Source organism: Lepisma saccharinum, chromosome 8, assembly GCF_977018435.1.
Source record: "Lepisma saccharinum chromosome 8, izLepSacc3.1, whole genome shotgun sequence".
Classification (NCBI taxonomy): domain Eukaryota; kingdom Metazoa; phylum Arthropoda; class Insecta; order Zygentoma; family Lepismatidae; genus Lepisma; species Lepisma saccharinum.
The window spans coordinates 89,166,317-89,180,773 of record NC_139236.1 but is presented as its reverse complement, the minus strand read 5'-3'; the positions used below and the strand labels follow the sequence as shown (position 1 = coordinate 89,180,773).

Here is a 14,457-nt window from a genome sequence, read left to right as displayed (position 1 = left end):
GCCCTGGCCTCCTAGGTCACCAGACTTAATATGTTTAGATTATTACCTCTGAGGACGACTGAAAGAAATAGTTTACCAAAATCGCCCTACAACGAGGGACGACATAATCGAGCGCATAGTTGCTGCATGCAGACAGATTAGTGAGGCAGAAGTTATTGCAGCACAGAATTATTTCAGTGTCCGTGTGCAGAAATGCATTGAGACCGAGGATAGACATTTCGAACATCTACTGTAATTTCGTAAATGTGCATCACACTGGGTGCTTTACCTATTCTTCTCGTTTTCGTTGTTCAGTAGTTTCTGATTACTCTTTCGTTTTTCTTATCATTTCAATTAGGCCTATTTCTCTTGTCAAACAATGGTTTGGCAATCAATTGTTAGAAAAGGACCTTTTTCGTTGGCGAAGCAGCCGTTAAACACGCCAACGAATTCCTTATTGTGAGTGACAGAAAACCATTCGTAAAGAGGATCTTATGTACTCTGTACGGTGTTTGTGTTTTGCTATTTACGTACGTAATTCCTAACTTTGAAACACCAACTTCAGGGGGTCGGAATTGTTTTGGTCGCCATTTTGAAACCGGATTACTCAAAAAATTGATAAGACACTTAGCGTAAAAATTACGGAAAAAACTTCCTCGTTTCATAAGCTCTCCAAAAACATACAAATGTTGTCAACTGGCACTCGGGTTGGGGGAAATATCTGAATACAGAGCGGAGAAGGTGCGTTGTAGAGCCCCATCATCTGACAAGAATTCTGTGGACGGACGAATCCAAATTTAACCGCGATGGTATTACAAATTTTCATAATGCGCATTTTTGGTCATAACCCCATAAAATCTAAAGAAAAGGCTCTCCAGAAAAAATTCTCACTAAATATGAATCATCCACAATTATGTGATCGGGTCATTCTTTCTGCCACAAAACCTAAACTGCATTACCTACGAAAACTAAGGGAAGAATTGACGTTGCTGGAGGATGTGGCGCTCGCCACAAGAAGGAGTACGATTTACCAACATGATGGCTGCCCAGCCCACTATTTCGGGGTGTGCGACAGTGGCTGGACGACAATTATCCCATGCGATGGATTGGTCGAAGCGGCCCGACCCGCTGGCCGGCGAGGAGTCCGGATTTGACGTCATGCGACTTTTACGTTTGGGGTCACATGAAAGAGTTAGTCTACAGTACACCAGTGGATTCTCAAGAAGAGTTTAGAGAGAGAATTGTGGCAGCCGCCCAATACATAAGAGACAAAGTGTCAACGCGAGTGACTGTCTCTGAAGTACGCCGCAGGCTGCGTGCTTGCATACGTAACCGGGGGGAGGCAATTTTAACAGGATTTGTAGTTTTTATAACAGTTAATTCTGACAACATGGAATCATGTGAATGGTAAATAACATTATTATTTCACTCATTTTCGTTCCTTTATTTCTCACAACCGACAATTTCCACAAAGAGGTCTACAACGCATCTGCTCCGCTTTTAATTCAGATATGTCCCCCAACCCGAGTGCCAGTTGACAACATTTGTATGTTTTTGGAGAGCTTATGAAACGAGGAAGTTTTTTCCGTAATTCTTACGCTAAGTGTCTTATCAATTTTTTGAGTAATCCTCTTCGATTTAAACGATAATTTCCAAATTTCTTCATGACGTGTGCACCAACGACTGTTTATTTCTGTGGGTATGGGAATTTTGGGCATGAATTTTTTCCCAGTACTCACTCATTCGTCAGCTGTTAGCAACGTGTCGATTAAGTGTCCAGGGTGTACTAGTTTTTTTACAATTAGTAGTTTTTTGGTCACAAGTCGGAATATGTCACGAAAATCTACAAACTGCAATAACTCGAAACCCATTGATTTCCGACCCCCGGTGCATAGGGTCAAATTTGTTGCAAATGTGCTCTAGTATTACCCCTTCCAGGAATAGGTCGAATTACCAATCACCCTGTATATGTTTTGTTTTGTTTGTTAAAAGTAAGTGCATAGTGAACTTAATATATTTTGCAAAATACTCAGAAAGATGACTAAAATCGACTAACAGTTGATAGGGTCGGAAAGAAAAGAAGAAATTTATTGCGGTTGGAAACTTTGACAAGCATCCTAATAACGATTTTTGTTCCGCCAAATATAGTGCACTTCGTAAAATAAGTTGTTGACATGGTAAGGCAAGATAAGTGTGATCATTTTGTAGGAATATGCATTGTAACTTTCAATGAGCTTAGAGATTTGTGTACATAATGATATTTTATAAGACTGGTTATTTTCTAAAAATAATCATGTTAACATCAAGGAAGTAGTGCTACTTAGTAACATTGCCTGACTCGTCCTTAGAAAAATAACATGCCGAGTTCTATGCGTGTGGGAAGGTCTCCGTGTTCTCCGAGCTTGTTTTCAAAACACCAGCAAGGACAGCCTTTGAAAAGGGGTGAGAAACAGATTCTACTCAATATTTATGTAACATTCTGTCAGTGGTATCCTGAGAAACCAGTAAATGAAGTGGTTAAGTTGGTATCCCAGTGCAGTGGTGTGTCAGTGTCTGCAGTTTTAAGGGTTATGAAAGAGAGAATGAACGGGAAAGTAACAATATATGCGGCTGCATATTCGTCTGATGTTTTGAGAGCGGGTTCTCACATTCAGAGGCTCTTATATAAAATGAATAGGTGCGGCGAACTATGAGTGTAACAGCAGATGATTGCGGTCATGGATCAGCTGACGCCGAGTGATACATCGAATCGGTGAGACGGTTTGTTTACAGAAGGTCTCAGAGTTGGTGATTTACACTTTACACCGACTTCTTGTCAATACTTAGGATTCAATCAACTGGATAATATAAAATAATATACATTCGACACAAACTTTTACAAGAATTTCTTAAAGCATCTTAGATAGGAATTGGCGACATAAGTTTTCATTATTATACATGTCGCAAGTAACTTCGACATTGTTTTGAGAGTTGTACGAAACCTTGAATGACAAAATAATGAAAAGTAAGAAAGAAAAGAGTGATTAAAGTTATTTTTATTCGCGAGTTAGATTTTTTGTGTTCGACATAAACATTTTTATTCTTATTAAACGTGCAACATTCCTTACCTACTATGGATATTAACTGTCCACAAAAATAATAAATTTCACTGAGACGTCGTAGAATATATAGATTTCTGGGTTTTATTCAAGATTATACGAATGTATAAGAATGGTTATGATACTGAAAACAGTTAGCCCAAACACGTAACGTGCTAAATAAACCACTTGTTTAGGGTGGAATTTTTTTCCGCCTCGTATAATCCTTATCGGTAAGTAAATTAATTTTATGTGAGATTTATGTTAGTAAACAACTGTGAAGCAAGCAAGAACGTTGTTTCTTAGGCCATCTGAGGAGTAATGATAAAGTATATACCGTTGTTTGTTTTCGTCACGCTTCTGGATGAGTCAGGGCAAAATATAGTTTACACGACCGAGGATGAAGCCAGACAAGGTGAGTACACTTTGTCGTGTGCCTCCAAGGGGACTTGGGGGCTTCGCGTATAAAGGGGCCACATTGGTGACGCTAGGTTCTGGAATATGGAGGTACCGAGGATGGTTTGTGATTGCTATCAAGGGTGCAATGTGTATTTCTTCGAAAGAAAACACCAATTATATGATTATTTACCTTTGTAAATAATGAAGCTCAATTATTGTTACCATAGGCGCAACTTGGCGGGGGATGGGGAGAGCAGTCGCCCCTATCCCCAAATTCGCGGTTTAATAAATTTTACGTTAGGGGTATTTGATTAAGCCTTCTGTAACCTGAGTCTCATATTCTGTTCCCCTAAGTTAGACCTCAAGTTATCCTTATTATTATTATTATTGCTGCCGACCTCCGTGGCAAAGTGGTTAGCACAACGCATTACGATGGCAGGGGTCCTGGGTTCAAATCCCGGCTTGGGTATGGATGTTCTTTGTGAGTGCCCCTTCATCAACTTCATATCATCACTCATCCTCTTCTTCACGATTAACCAAAAGTTGCAGAAATGCGAAGTAAAATAAGCCAAATCGATTATTATTATTATAGTTGCTTTAGCTCTGTAAAACAAATTACATTATTTACAATTTGCAAATTTTATATTAGGAGGTATCCTCTCCCCTGAAAAATGGAGTAGTATCAAAATTTCTGAAGGTCAGAACAGAGTAACTTACCATTTTTTCTCTATTGGCAGGGTTGCAAGAGATATGTGGCAACATCACATGCTTCGATGACGATTTTTGCGGCAGGAAGGTTCTAAGACGAGGGAACACCATATACATATATGCCATGTGTTCATCAATAACGAAAGGTTGGTACGTATTCATTTTTTAAATATTTACTACAAATCTCAAGAGTATTTCTAAAGTGAAAAGACATTTGGTAGAATCAATATCCACTGCACTTAATGATAGAGATTTGAATTATCGCTAGTACTTGTGGCTCAATTTCAGAAGCACATTTGCTTGTATTGTATGGTTCTACATGTTCACATATCGTATCGAAATCCATGTATAAGAAGGTATGAAAATTAGTTGTAAAGGCATTACATAAGGATCGTAGTACTGACAACGTGCTATATTCTTTCATTTCTAGGGAGTCTGTTTTTCAGAAAACCATGCGAAACCAGGTGTGAACAACAAAACCTAATCTGTGAGAACAACGAATGTGTGCCACGTAAGTACAGTGCTTATTATACTTACTAAATGGTGGTAATGTAAATTAATTTAAAGAAAGTTAACTTAAATCATGCAATCATTGCTATAAATACAGAATGAATAAAAATGTGGTGGACGAAAGTTTATAAATAGCGACGTAAAGTTTTTGTTTTAACGATAACACCGAGAAGTTGAGGAAAGCAAAATAAAGTGTTTAAAATGTATTTGGTTAGGTTAAGGAGGCAAGTTTTCGGTGTTTCGGAATCACGAAATAACGCGAATTCTGCCATTTTTTTTCAGAATAACACCGAATTTTACACTCTAGCGGGGAAAACGCCGCGAAATATACGATATAAACTGAGGATAACAATTCTTTTGTTCAAAGAAAAACTACCTGAAGCGCTTTTCTGTCATTTGTAGTCTAGCTGATGATAGTTCGATTCAAAGGAGACTGTCAAGTTTCATTTATTGCAGTTTGGCGCAGACATGGTTGACAGTGTTTATCCTCGTCCTGAAATAGAATTCAATCGGGGGGGGGGATCTCCCCTGAAGGAAAATTTCTAAGGAACGGGAAAATTTTCTGGGAGAAGTACCTGTTGTACACAAAATGGTATTTTGAAGTTGTAGAGGGATTTTTCTTTCCTTGCTAGGAAAATGTCATGCGTATGATTGTGTTCAAAGATTTAGGTGTTATCATTCAATAAACATTTCATATTTAGTGGCTGACGAGATGAAATAGTTCTCCAAATGGAAGCAATTTGGTAATTTCTCCCCAAGGTAAGCCATTATATTATTTTTTGTCATTAAACCTAAAATTTATCTCAATTTTTCAGAACTAGAACAATATGAAAATCTTAAGGAAAGAAGGGATAGTAAAAATGCATGTAAAAATAAAACAGATCTTAAATTAACAACACCCAATTTTGCCTTAAAACGCTAAAAAATAACACCGAATTGCAGTAAGAAAAATAACATGGAAATTTAGGGGAAAATAAGACTAAAACTTTACGTCCCTATTTATAAGGAATTTTACTTAATTTAGCACATACTTAAGAACAGTTTTCCTTTCTAAAAAGAACGTCGTGGATTTATTGGTTTTGTTTAGTTTACTTGACAGTTGTTAAAGGTCCAGGAACGCAGAAATTCTAATGGTTTCTATTGGGTCTATTGGGTCCAAGACCCGCTCGGTCTATGAATAAGTTGCTCTTGGGAAATGTAGAATAAGAGTTTACACAGGAAGCGGCGATGGCGCGGACCTTAACAGGGAGTCAGGAGAGGTGAAGGAGAGGAGACAAAAGCAGGTGGGAAAGTTATACAACGTGGTCTTTTACCTAGGATCGTCAGAGGAGCAAGAGCTAGGTCTACTGGTCTATTTTTAAACCGAGCAGTGTAAGATAGCCTTCGCTCAGTCAAGTGTCCTGGTCAGGGCCGTCTCTACCATCGAAAGTTACAAGTGGAGGGGGGGGGGGGCTTCATCCTTTGACAAGATCCCCGCTTTCCAAGGCTGGAACGCCACGTAAGTTGCGTATTGCTTCATTTCAATTTCGAAATTGGGCCGTATTTAAATTGATCCGGAAGTAAGTTCCGTTACCAAATTTATGTACTTTAATGACAAAGTTCCAGAAACTGTAAAAAAAAAAAAATCAGTTCCGGTTACATTTTCTGGACCTTTAACAACCTTTATTTACTTCGCTTTTCTGTCACTTTTTAATTAATTGCGAAGATGAGGGTGAACCTGGGGACCCATCTCGCAGCCACCTTGATTGTATGCAATATGTTTTACACTAACCTCCTACTAATGTTCACATCACTAGCTAAGAAATTAACCGTCGCGCGTCCATCTTGAAGCACAATCTGCTCAACTTGTGCCACCATGCTTGGCTTTGTGGCTGTGAATGGTTGCCCTAATTTTGGGTCATCCTGTACACTTTTGTGCCCACATTTGAATTCTCTCTTCCATCATTTGACAGTGCTATATGGTGGACATTGCTCACCATGCAGAGCTTCCAACTCGTCATGGATCCTTTGTACAGATTTTCCTTCCAGATGCAGTTGATCACAGCTCGAAAATCAATTTTGTCGAACATGCTTCCGTCTTCTACTCTCGTGGCTCTAACTCCAGGTCAAAAGTGCGTGTAATGATATAAATCGACACGATTGTTATTGCGAGACCAACCTATTAATTTGTAGATTTTCAGAGCCCTAGCAAATCTACATCATGGTGAGGGTAAGAACTTTTTGGCCTCTCCTCGTAGAAAAGCTCGAGAAACCTTCCCAGACCTTAACTTGGCCGATATCCGAAGGAAACATCTTTATGCATCATTGTAATTTTCCTGCATTTCCTTCAGTTTCAATACAATCGCAGGAATTCTTTTTGTATTTGCAGCTCCTTTCGGCCTGTGCACAGACGGTGGAACAAACACCTGCAGGGCCAAGAAAAAGATGTGCAGCGTGAGTACGATGGAGATGAGGGACGGACCTGGAACGACTTACAACCAGGAGCTCTGCTCGGTAGGTCTCCACTGAACAGCTTGCACAATGCACTCCTTTTAGTTTAAAAAGGCCATTGCTGAATAGTTGACTATGACATGACAAAAATACCATTTGAACCGTTGAATACACATAAATACACGTACAGAAAGAAAAAGTAGGGATAGGCAATAGGGACGAATGTACAGAGATAGAGACTTATCAGAGGAATTCAGATCTGAAGAAGCATGGAGAAAGAGTGAGGTATGCTGATATCAGGATAGATCTGCCAAAGTAGATTAATTGATTGAGTTAGTGTTTAAGTCACTTCATGCACAGTAAGGATAATCGGAACTGGACCTACAGTTTAAAGTGGGATCCGAACTACTAAGTGCCTCCATCGGGTATCGAACCCTTGATTACAAGGCGATGACGTTCCAACTGTGCAATCGGGGAGACCTGACAAAGTAGAGACAGATCTTCGGAGTTAAGAGACAAGTTAAGACTAAGACAGCGACAGAACTGGAGAATCAGGGACTTGCCTTAGGTAGCAACAATACAAGTACAAATACAGAAAAAGATCTGATGGAGAGATACAACAGGTACTGAGGTAGATACAAATATGATGAAGTAGAGACAAATATAATGAAGTAGAGACAGAATATTAGAGTTAAATATACATACATGAATGCGGACAAATGGGGGGGAAGCAAGAACATACGAGAAGATAAGGAAAATCTACGGAAGTCGAAATCCGTTGACCAAAGTAGAAAACAATATCCTCACGTAGACACAAAGAGATACACCAAGACTAAGTATAACACCATTAAGCCTTGTTTCCATTATTATGAAAAAATATAAATATGCTGACCAAGGCAGTAATTTATTTTATTAAAAACATAAACTAAACGTAACGTTTCAACCTTCTAGCAAGGTCTTCATCAGACTCTGTATCAAGTACAAAAGTACAAGACTTTTGTACTTGATACAGAGTCTGATGAAGACCTTGCTAGAAGGTTGAAACGTTACGTTTAGTTTGTTTTTAATAAAATAAATTACTGCCTTGGTCAGCATATTTATATTTTTTGATAACCAAGACTAAGGCAGAAATACACGAATAATGGTTTTGGAAATTGTAATAAATAAAGATAAATCCGTAGACAAGGGAATAGATGCATAAATACAGAGATCCAAGGAAGTAGGGATTATTGAATTTAATTTTTCTCGTTAATTGTGATTTATACATACATGTTCTAACTTTTGTAGGAATAAATAAGGACGAGCATCGCAATCTACACGTATCTACATTCATAAGACGTCTTCATTCCTCAGCATCCAATCTAAAGCATGATTGTGTAAAGCTTTCTGTAAATGATCAAAACATCGTGTGATGTGTTTGATGAATAAAATATATATATATAAAATGTTCCTTTTCTTTATCCTTTTTGACAACTTATAGTTAATGCCTTTGATCGATTGAACTAGGTTATTTACGTCGCTTTTCTGCCACTCAATGTCTTGTAGGAACCTAAGTTAATTTAACTTTCATGATATAAGTTGTGTATTCTAGAGAGAGTAGAATATCTGGTTTAAGATTTTTACATTTATATGGTCACTGACATATTTATACCAATTTCTTGATTAAGGTACACTGCAATGTAGGGGAGCCCGGGGCACTTTGTCACAATTTTCACATTTTATTTTTTTGTGGCTCTCACGTAAGGCCGAAAATTATAATTTTTTACATGCAAATACTTAGTTATCTTGTGCACAACATATGTTCCTCTGTACAATGTAACTCATCCTGAACTGGACTTATTAACTCTTCTTTATGATCAATACAGTCGTGACAATTTACCCCATATGCGGGGTAAGTCGGGGTAAGTCGTCACAATATCTGGGGCAAGTTGTCACATGCTATTCTAGTGGCAGTTTCATTAAATAGGTATATATTATTAATGCAACTCCTAGAAAAAGACTGGAAATGTTACTAGCACTAAATACTTAGCATTTAAAAGATACCTAAAAGCTAATTAAATTAAAAGATAAATTATGCTAGTTAAACAGGAAATAAAGTAGGTGGGCCTGTATATTTTCTTCATCCCAAAAGATACATATATTGTTACATCAATCTTTGTAGGTAAACCAGAACTTCATGAAAACAACACTAGCTTACAGAGTAGATAATGAATCAAAACTACAAACGTAAAGATTACAGAAAACTGTTTCAGTAAGAACATTTGCAAAAGATAGGGCCTACACTTCCAATACACAAAATTTGCCAGTGGCATTCAACTTTCTTGTGATTTTAGAGTTAATAAATTGCAAAAATATTCCTATATATATGTCCGAAGCTTGTTTTAGTTATGATACTAGTAAGTCTTCCTCATGTTCCGCAAATACTCTGTTACATGTTGAGTAACCCAATGTGAATGAGCATTGCCCGGACTGTAGTTCACTATCTGTAACACGTGCACAAAATCTCGCCAATGTTCTGTAGTGGACATGAAATTCTTTGGCAGCTTTACGTATTGATACGGGGTTGTCGTTTCCTTTCACGGCTCTTGCTGCAGCCAGTAGGTTTCCCATGGGCGGGGCATTTTTCTCAGTCTTTCTCTTGTATGTTCTCACCATCTGCGAAGCAATAGAACTACACAGAACCACTTATTAAAAGAGGAATACACCACTTGTATCATGACTAACACACAGTGGGGCACATTGTCACAGTGAAAACATGCCCCGTCTTATTTGTGACAACTTGCCCCACGCGTCGTAGTTCCTCTTTTTTAAAAATATCTGTACCAAGCAATAAGATTAAGCGCATTCAGAGTACCACATTATGAAGCTCTATTTCTAACCTACATAATACACACGAAAATACTTACCGCTCACGCTTTCACGAACACACAGTAGGAAAATTCCAGAACTCAAAAAATTTACACTGAAGCACTGAAAACAGACAAAGCTCAACTGACTCAGCCACATGTTTTCCGCACTCCTCTAAACGAGTATAGTTGGAAGTGATATCTAGTAGGTAAAAGATAAAGCAGCCCTCGCTGACGTTTAAAGTGAGAATCATAGAACTTCAGACCTTCTGTAAACAAAAGCACGTGTACCCTAACAGTGTTGCAAACTTATGAAAAAAATAATCCACATAGCCTACAAGGTGTAAAAACATTCCATTTGTCAACAGATGCGGAATAAGCAGTGTATCACTGATGACCTGTTGAAAGTTATTGAATGTATGTGAAAAAAAAAAGTTAAAAATGTACATCTTGCCTGGTGGCCGACTTTCAGACTCATCACCGAAGTTCCGGCTCGGGTGTTATTTGTGAGTGTCCCTTCATCAATTTCATCTGACGATCACTCATTCTCATCGTCGGGAGATTAGCCAAAAGTGGAAGAAAAGCAACGCTAAATTAAAAAAAATCAAATTCAAAATTTACATCTTATCCCCCAAGAGTAAGACGGTTCCGTACCAAAGGATTAATTTTCTCTCATATTTTACTTAAAAAAAACCTGCTAGAAGAATGTGACACACTGAGATAAATTACGTTTTGAAACCGGGGTCTCTTCATTAAATTTATTTCATGTTTGAAAGTGTTATGATTTATTATTATAGATAATGAAAGTAAGCTAATACATATGATTTGATTGACTAAATTAATAATTATTATTTAGATAAAAATAATGGAAATAACTCATTTGGTTTGATTGATTTGCTTTATTTTACTTCCTCTCTTGTGCCACTTATGGCTAATTTGCGATGGGGATGAATGATGATGATATGATGAAATCGATAAATGGGCATTCACAAACATCCATGCCCAGGCCACGATTCGAACCCGGGACCCCTGGCGTCGTAGCGCGAAGTGCTAACCACTCCGTCACGGGGGCGGCTAACTAATTTGGAATTCAAATTTCACCTATCCCTCATCGTCTCGTAACTAATGACAAATGTGCGTGTCGATCTACACCTCAATGTCACACATTCCAGTATCTTCCAGAGTGTACTTCAACATCTCTAAAGTTACTTCATCCAAAAACACACTCGTATGTCCTTATCATCCCGTTCAAAAATGCCGTATTATGCATCAAAGACACCAAGGGAAACTAAAACGGCAACTTAGAGAAGCATAAAAGTGGGGAAAGAAGATTGCAGAATACAGAAATATTTTGAGGCAGTCACATTTTATTGTACGCTACATATAAAACAAAATGCATATTTAGGGGTGAATTTTTAAATATTGTCACATTTTTCTTCTCCTTTGTTGAGAGGTGTTCATTTTAAATCAACCTCCCTCACCCTACGGCCTGCCCTCCTTCACCCGCAATAGTATTCCGGAGTGTGAGGATGTCACCATCCGGATGGTGAACATCTCTGGATTATAGATAGACTCCTGCGTCCCACCCCCTCCCCCATCCCCGGAGGATCGTCATTCGTCACTGACAATGTGAAATCACACTATCATATGCCGACATTCGACATACCACTTCCGTTTCTGTACTTGACTTAGTGAGAAGTATTGAGGTTGGCAAACATCCTAATAACGGATTTCTTCCGCATCATGTAGTCCGTTCTATGAAAATAAGCTAATGGAAAAAGAATGTGTAAATTACATTGCATTATACATTTTAAAATATATTTTCATTAAAGGTTTGTCTATAATAATAATACGTGGTTATTGTATAAATTACAATCGATCACGTGAACAGTAAGAAAATAGCGCCAGTTTCGAACATGGCGACTTCCATGCGTGCAGGAAGGTCTCCCGTGTTTTCAGAGTAGTCTTTCGGAAATACACCCAGTGGCGGATTACCAAATAGGCCCACTAGGCACGTGCCTAGGGGCGGCAAATCTTTTTTCCAGAATATCAAGAATAATAAAAAGTGTCTTACGTACACAGTGCCAATTTAGACCTATGAAACCAATGTTTCAAATCAACGGTTTGCAACACTTTCGCTTCATACGAAAGAAACCTTGATGTATTGGATTTATGTGTTATCAAGAAATGTTTCGTCTGTTCTGCCTCCTTCAGGCGCCAATCAATTTGTTTTTAACTCGTGCTGTGGCTTTTATCGCTTACAATGACAATGCAAGCCGACCAGCCTTTGTTGGTTTGTTTTTGTAATACATACCCCTCGATCTTCCACTAAGCGTTTGTTAATGGCCAGGCAGGAAAGAAGACTGATTGTTTGAAACTCGCATCTGTAACAATGCCAGTCTTAAAAAAAAAAACACTGCTGATAAGTGAGTGAGTGAGTGCAGCTTTCGCGTGGACCGCAACTAAAGTGCGCGTCAAATCTCCTGCATATGACCTTGAACGGCTGAACAGCACCAATGAATCACAGACGTGCGGCGTTGCCTAGTTCTGTGACAAGGCGTTTCGCTCAACCACGCTCTCTCTTTTCCGTGTGAGATTTCGACATGGCACCGCTGCAGTGCGCTGCTATTGGCTAAAGCCATATGCAGGAGATTTGAAGCGCACTCTAGTTTTTTTGTCTTACTGTATTCTCTGGCTGGTGCATTCAGTTTGTTGCTAGTGCGTGCTTGCAAACGAAAAGCGTGAAAGAGAAGCAACCTTACAGAAAAAGCTTGGTACAGTGGACACGTCTTTTAGGCGAAAGGAACAAGTTATTTCCGAAAGCAGTTCAAAAATTGAAGTGGAAGCGGCTACATCGAGTGAACTCTGTGAAACGCAAAATGTCGAAAATATTGTGGGTTTAGTGGAGGAAGAAAGTGCCCCTGAGGTAGTGTCCCCTCAGTTCGTAGAAGTTCCTGATTGTGACAGTGAGAGTGCAAATTTCGTTAGTGACGATCCTGCCGAGTGGTGTCTGAATGAGTCTACAATTGACATCCTTCTAAGACGCGGAATTAATCAGAATGCTGAAAACGATTTTTCTAAATCGCAAGACTCATAGCAGGTAAGACAAGCAACCAAAGTCAGGTGGAAGCGGCTTCATTTATGACTGGTGAGTGGTGAATTTAATTTCTCAATACATTACATCATTTTAGGAATAGCACATACAGAAAATGAATTGTTTGTTCTTGATTTTTATCCTTTGTTTTTTATTTCAGTAGTATGTTCACTAATTTTTATATTAGCCTGTAAAAATACTGCAAATAAGTTACTACTTTTCTTTTAAGAAGGGCGCACATTAAGTTTGTGCCTAGGGGCAGCGAGGAAGCTTAATCCGCCACTGAATACAGCCGTTTGAAAAGTGGCAAGAAGCAGGTTGTTCTTAACGTTTATGTGACGTTGTGTCGGTGCTATCCTGAGCAAGCAGTGAAGTTGGTGTCCAAGTGTAATTGTGTGTCTGCGTCTTTGTGTTTTCGGTGTGGTGAAATAAAGGAAAACTACCGGTCAAGTTGCGAGTCCCTCGAAAAAAACACGTTGTTGCTCGTATAAACAAGTACACCGATTTTGAGAAGCGCAATATAACGCGAGGTGCTTTCGTATTCTTTCAATCAAAGAGCCGTCCTGTCCACTTTGGGGAAGATGTTGATAGTGATGATTGATGACGATCTCCCCAATTTTAGCAGTCGACGTTAACTCGCCTCTTGTGCCACGTTGAGTTCCTTTTTGGGAAGCAAATTTGACAGACCGTACTGTGACAGGATGATGTCTAGCGCCGAAAATGCCTCAACTGCTGAATCAAGGTAAGAAAATACATTACTTGCATGAGACGTGCGTAAATAATGTGCTTATTATCGTCTGCTTGTTTTCTAGTGCACAAGAAACCGAGAGAAAGATAAACAATATATTTTTATTCCCGGCTTATCTTTGTTTAGCTTCTGCTAAAACTGTTGCACAAAGGAGAAAACAATACTCTACATGTCAACAATGTTGGGCAATAATTTGGTGGAAGAAGAAGCAATAAAACCAAAAGGCTTCAATTTACTGAAACGAATCTCTCACTCTCTTGTACGTATAACTTTGGCGCTGTCATACTGAGAGAGGAGGGGGGGAAGGGGGATCTGTTAACCCAGAGTCAGATAAATGTAACTTTTGGCGTAGAAAAATATGTTCATTCTTGAACAAGAACACCTATTTAATCACTTCTAGAAAATTTATTATACTTCAATGTGTAGATTATCAGTTAAAATAAGAATACGTTTTTCCATCTTACGTAAAATTAAAGGTTGCGAGTGAGCAGCATATGATGGTCGCGTCATTCACGAACAGTTAGCGCGGAGTGATACGTTACTCGAAGTGAGACGGTTGTTTACAGAAGGTCGGAAGGTTCGTGATTCTTACTTTAGGCTTTTCTCAGAATTGCTACTGTGACAATGTGCCCCGGTCTCCCCTACAATATTACATTTCATAAATGT

At 38.7% G+C, this 14,457-nt stretch overlaps 1 protein-coding gene across 1 annotated transcript; it reads left to right on the top strand.

Moving 5' to 3' along the window:
- Nucleotides 1-3,337: 3,337 nt before the first annotated feature.
- Nucleotides 3,338-8,548, top strand: LOC145991638 (uncharacterized). Its single transcript, XM_083127701.1, has 5 exons — nt 3,338-3,471; nt 4,193-4,309; nt 4,594-4,674; nt 7,042-7,166; nt 8,391-8,548. Exons 1-5 carry the CDS (start codon nt 3,378-3,380, stop codon nt 8,394-8,396), a joined length of 423 nt encoding a protein of 140 aa, XP_082983827.1. The 5' UTR covers nt 3,338-3,377; the 3' UTR covers nt 8,397-8,548.
- The last annotated feature ends 5,909 nt before the right edge of the window (nt 8,549-14,457 follow it).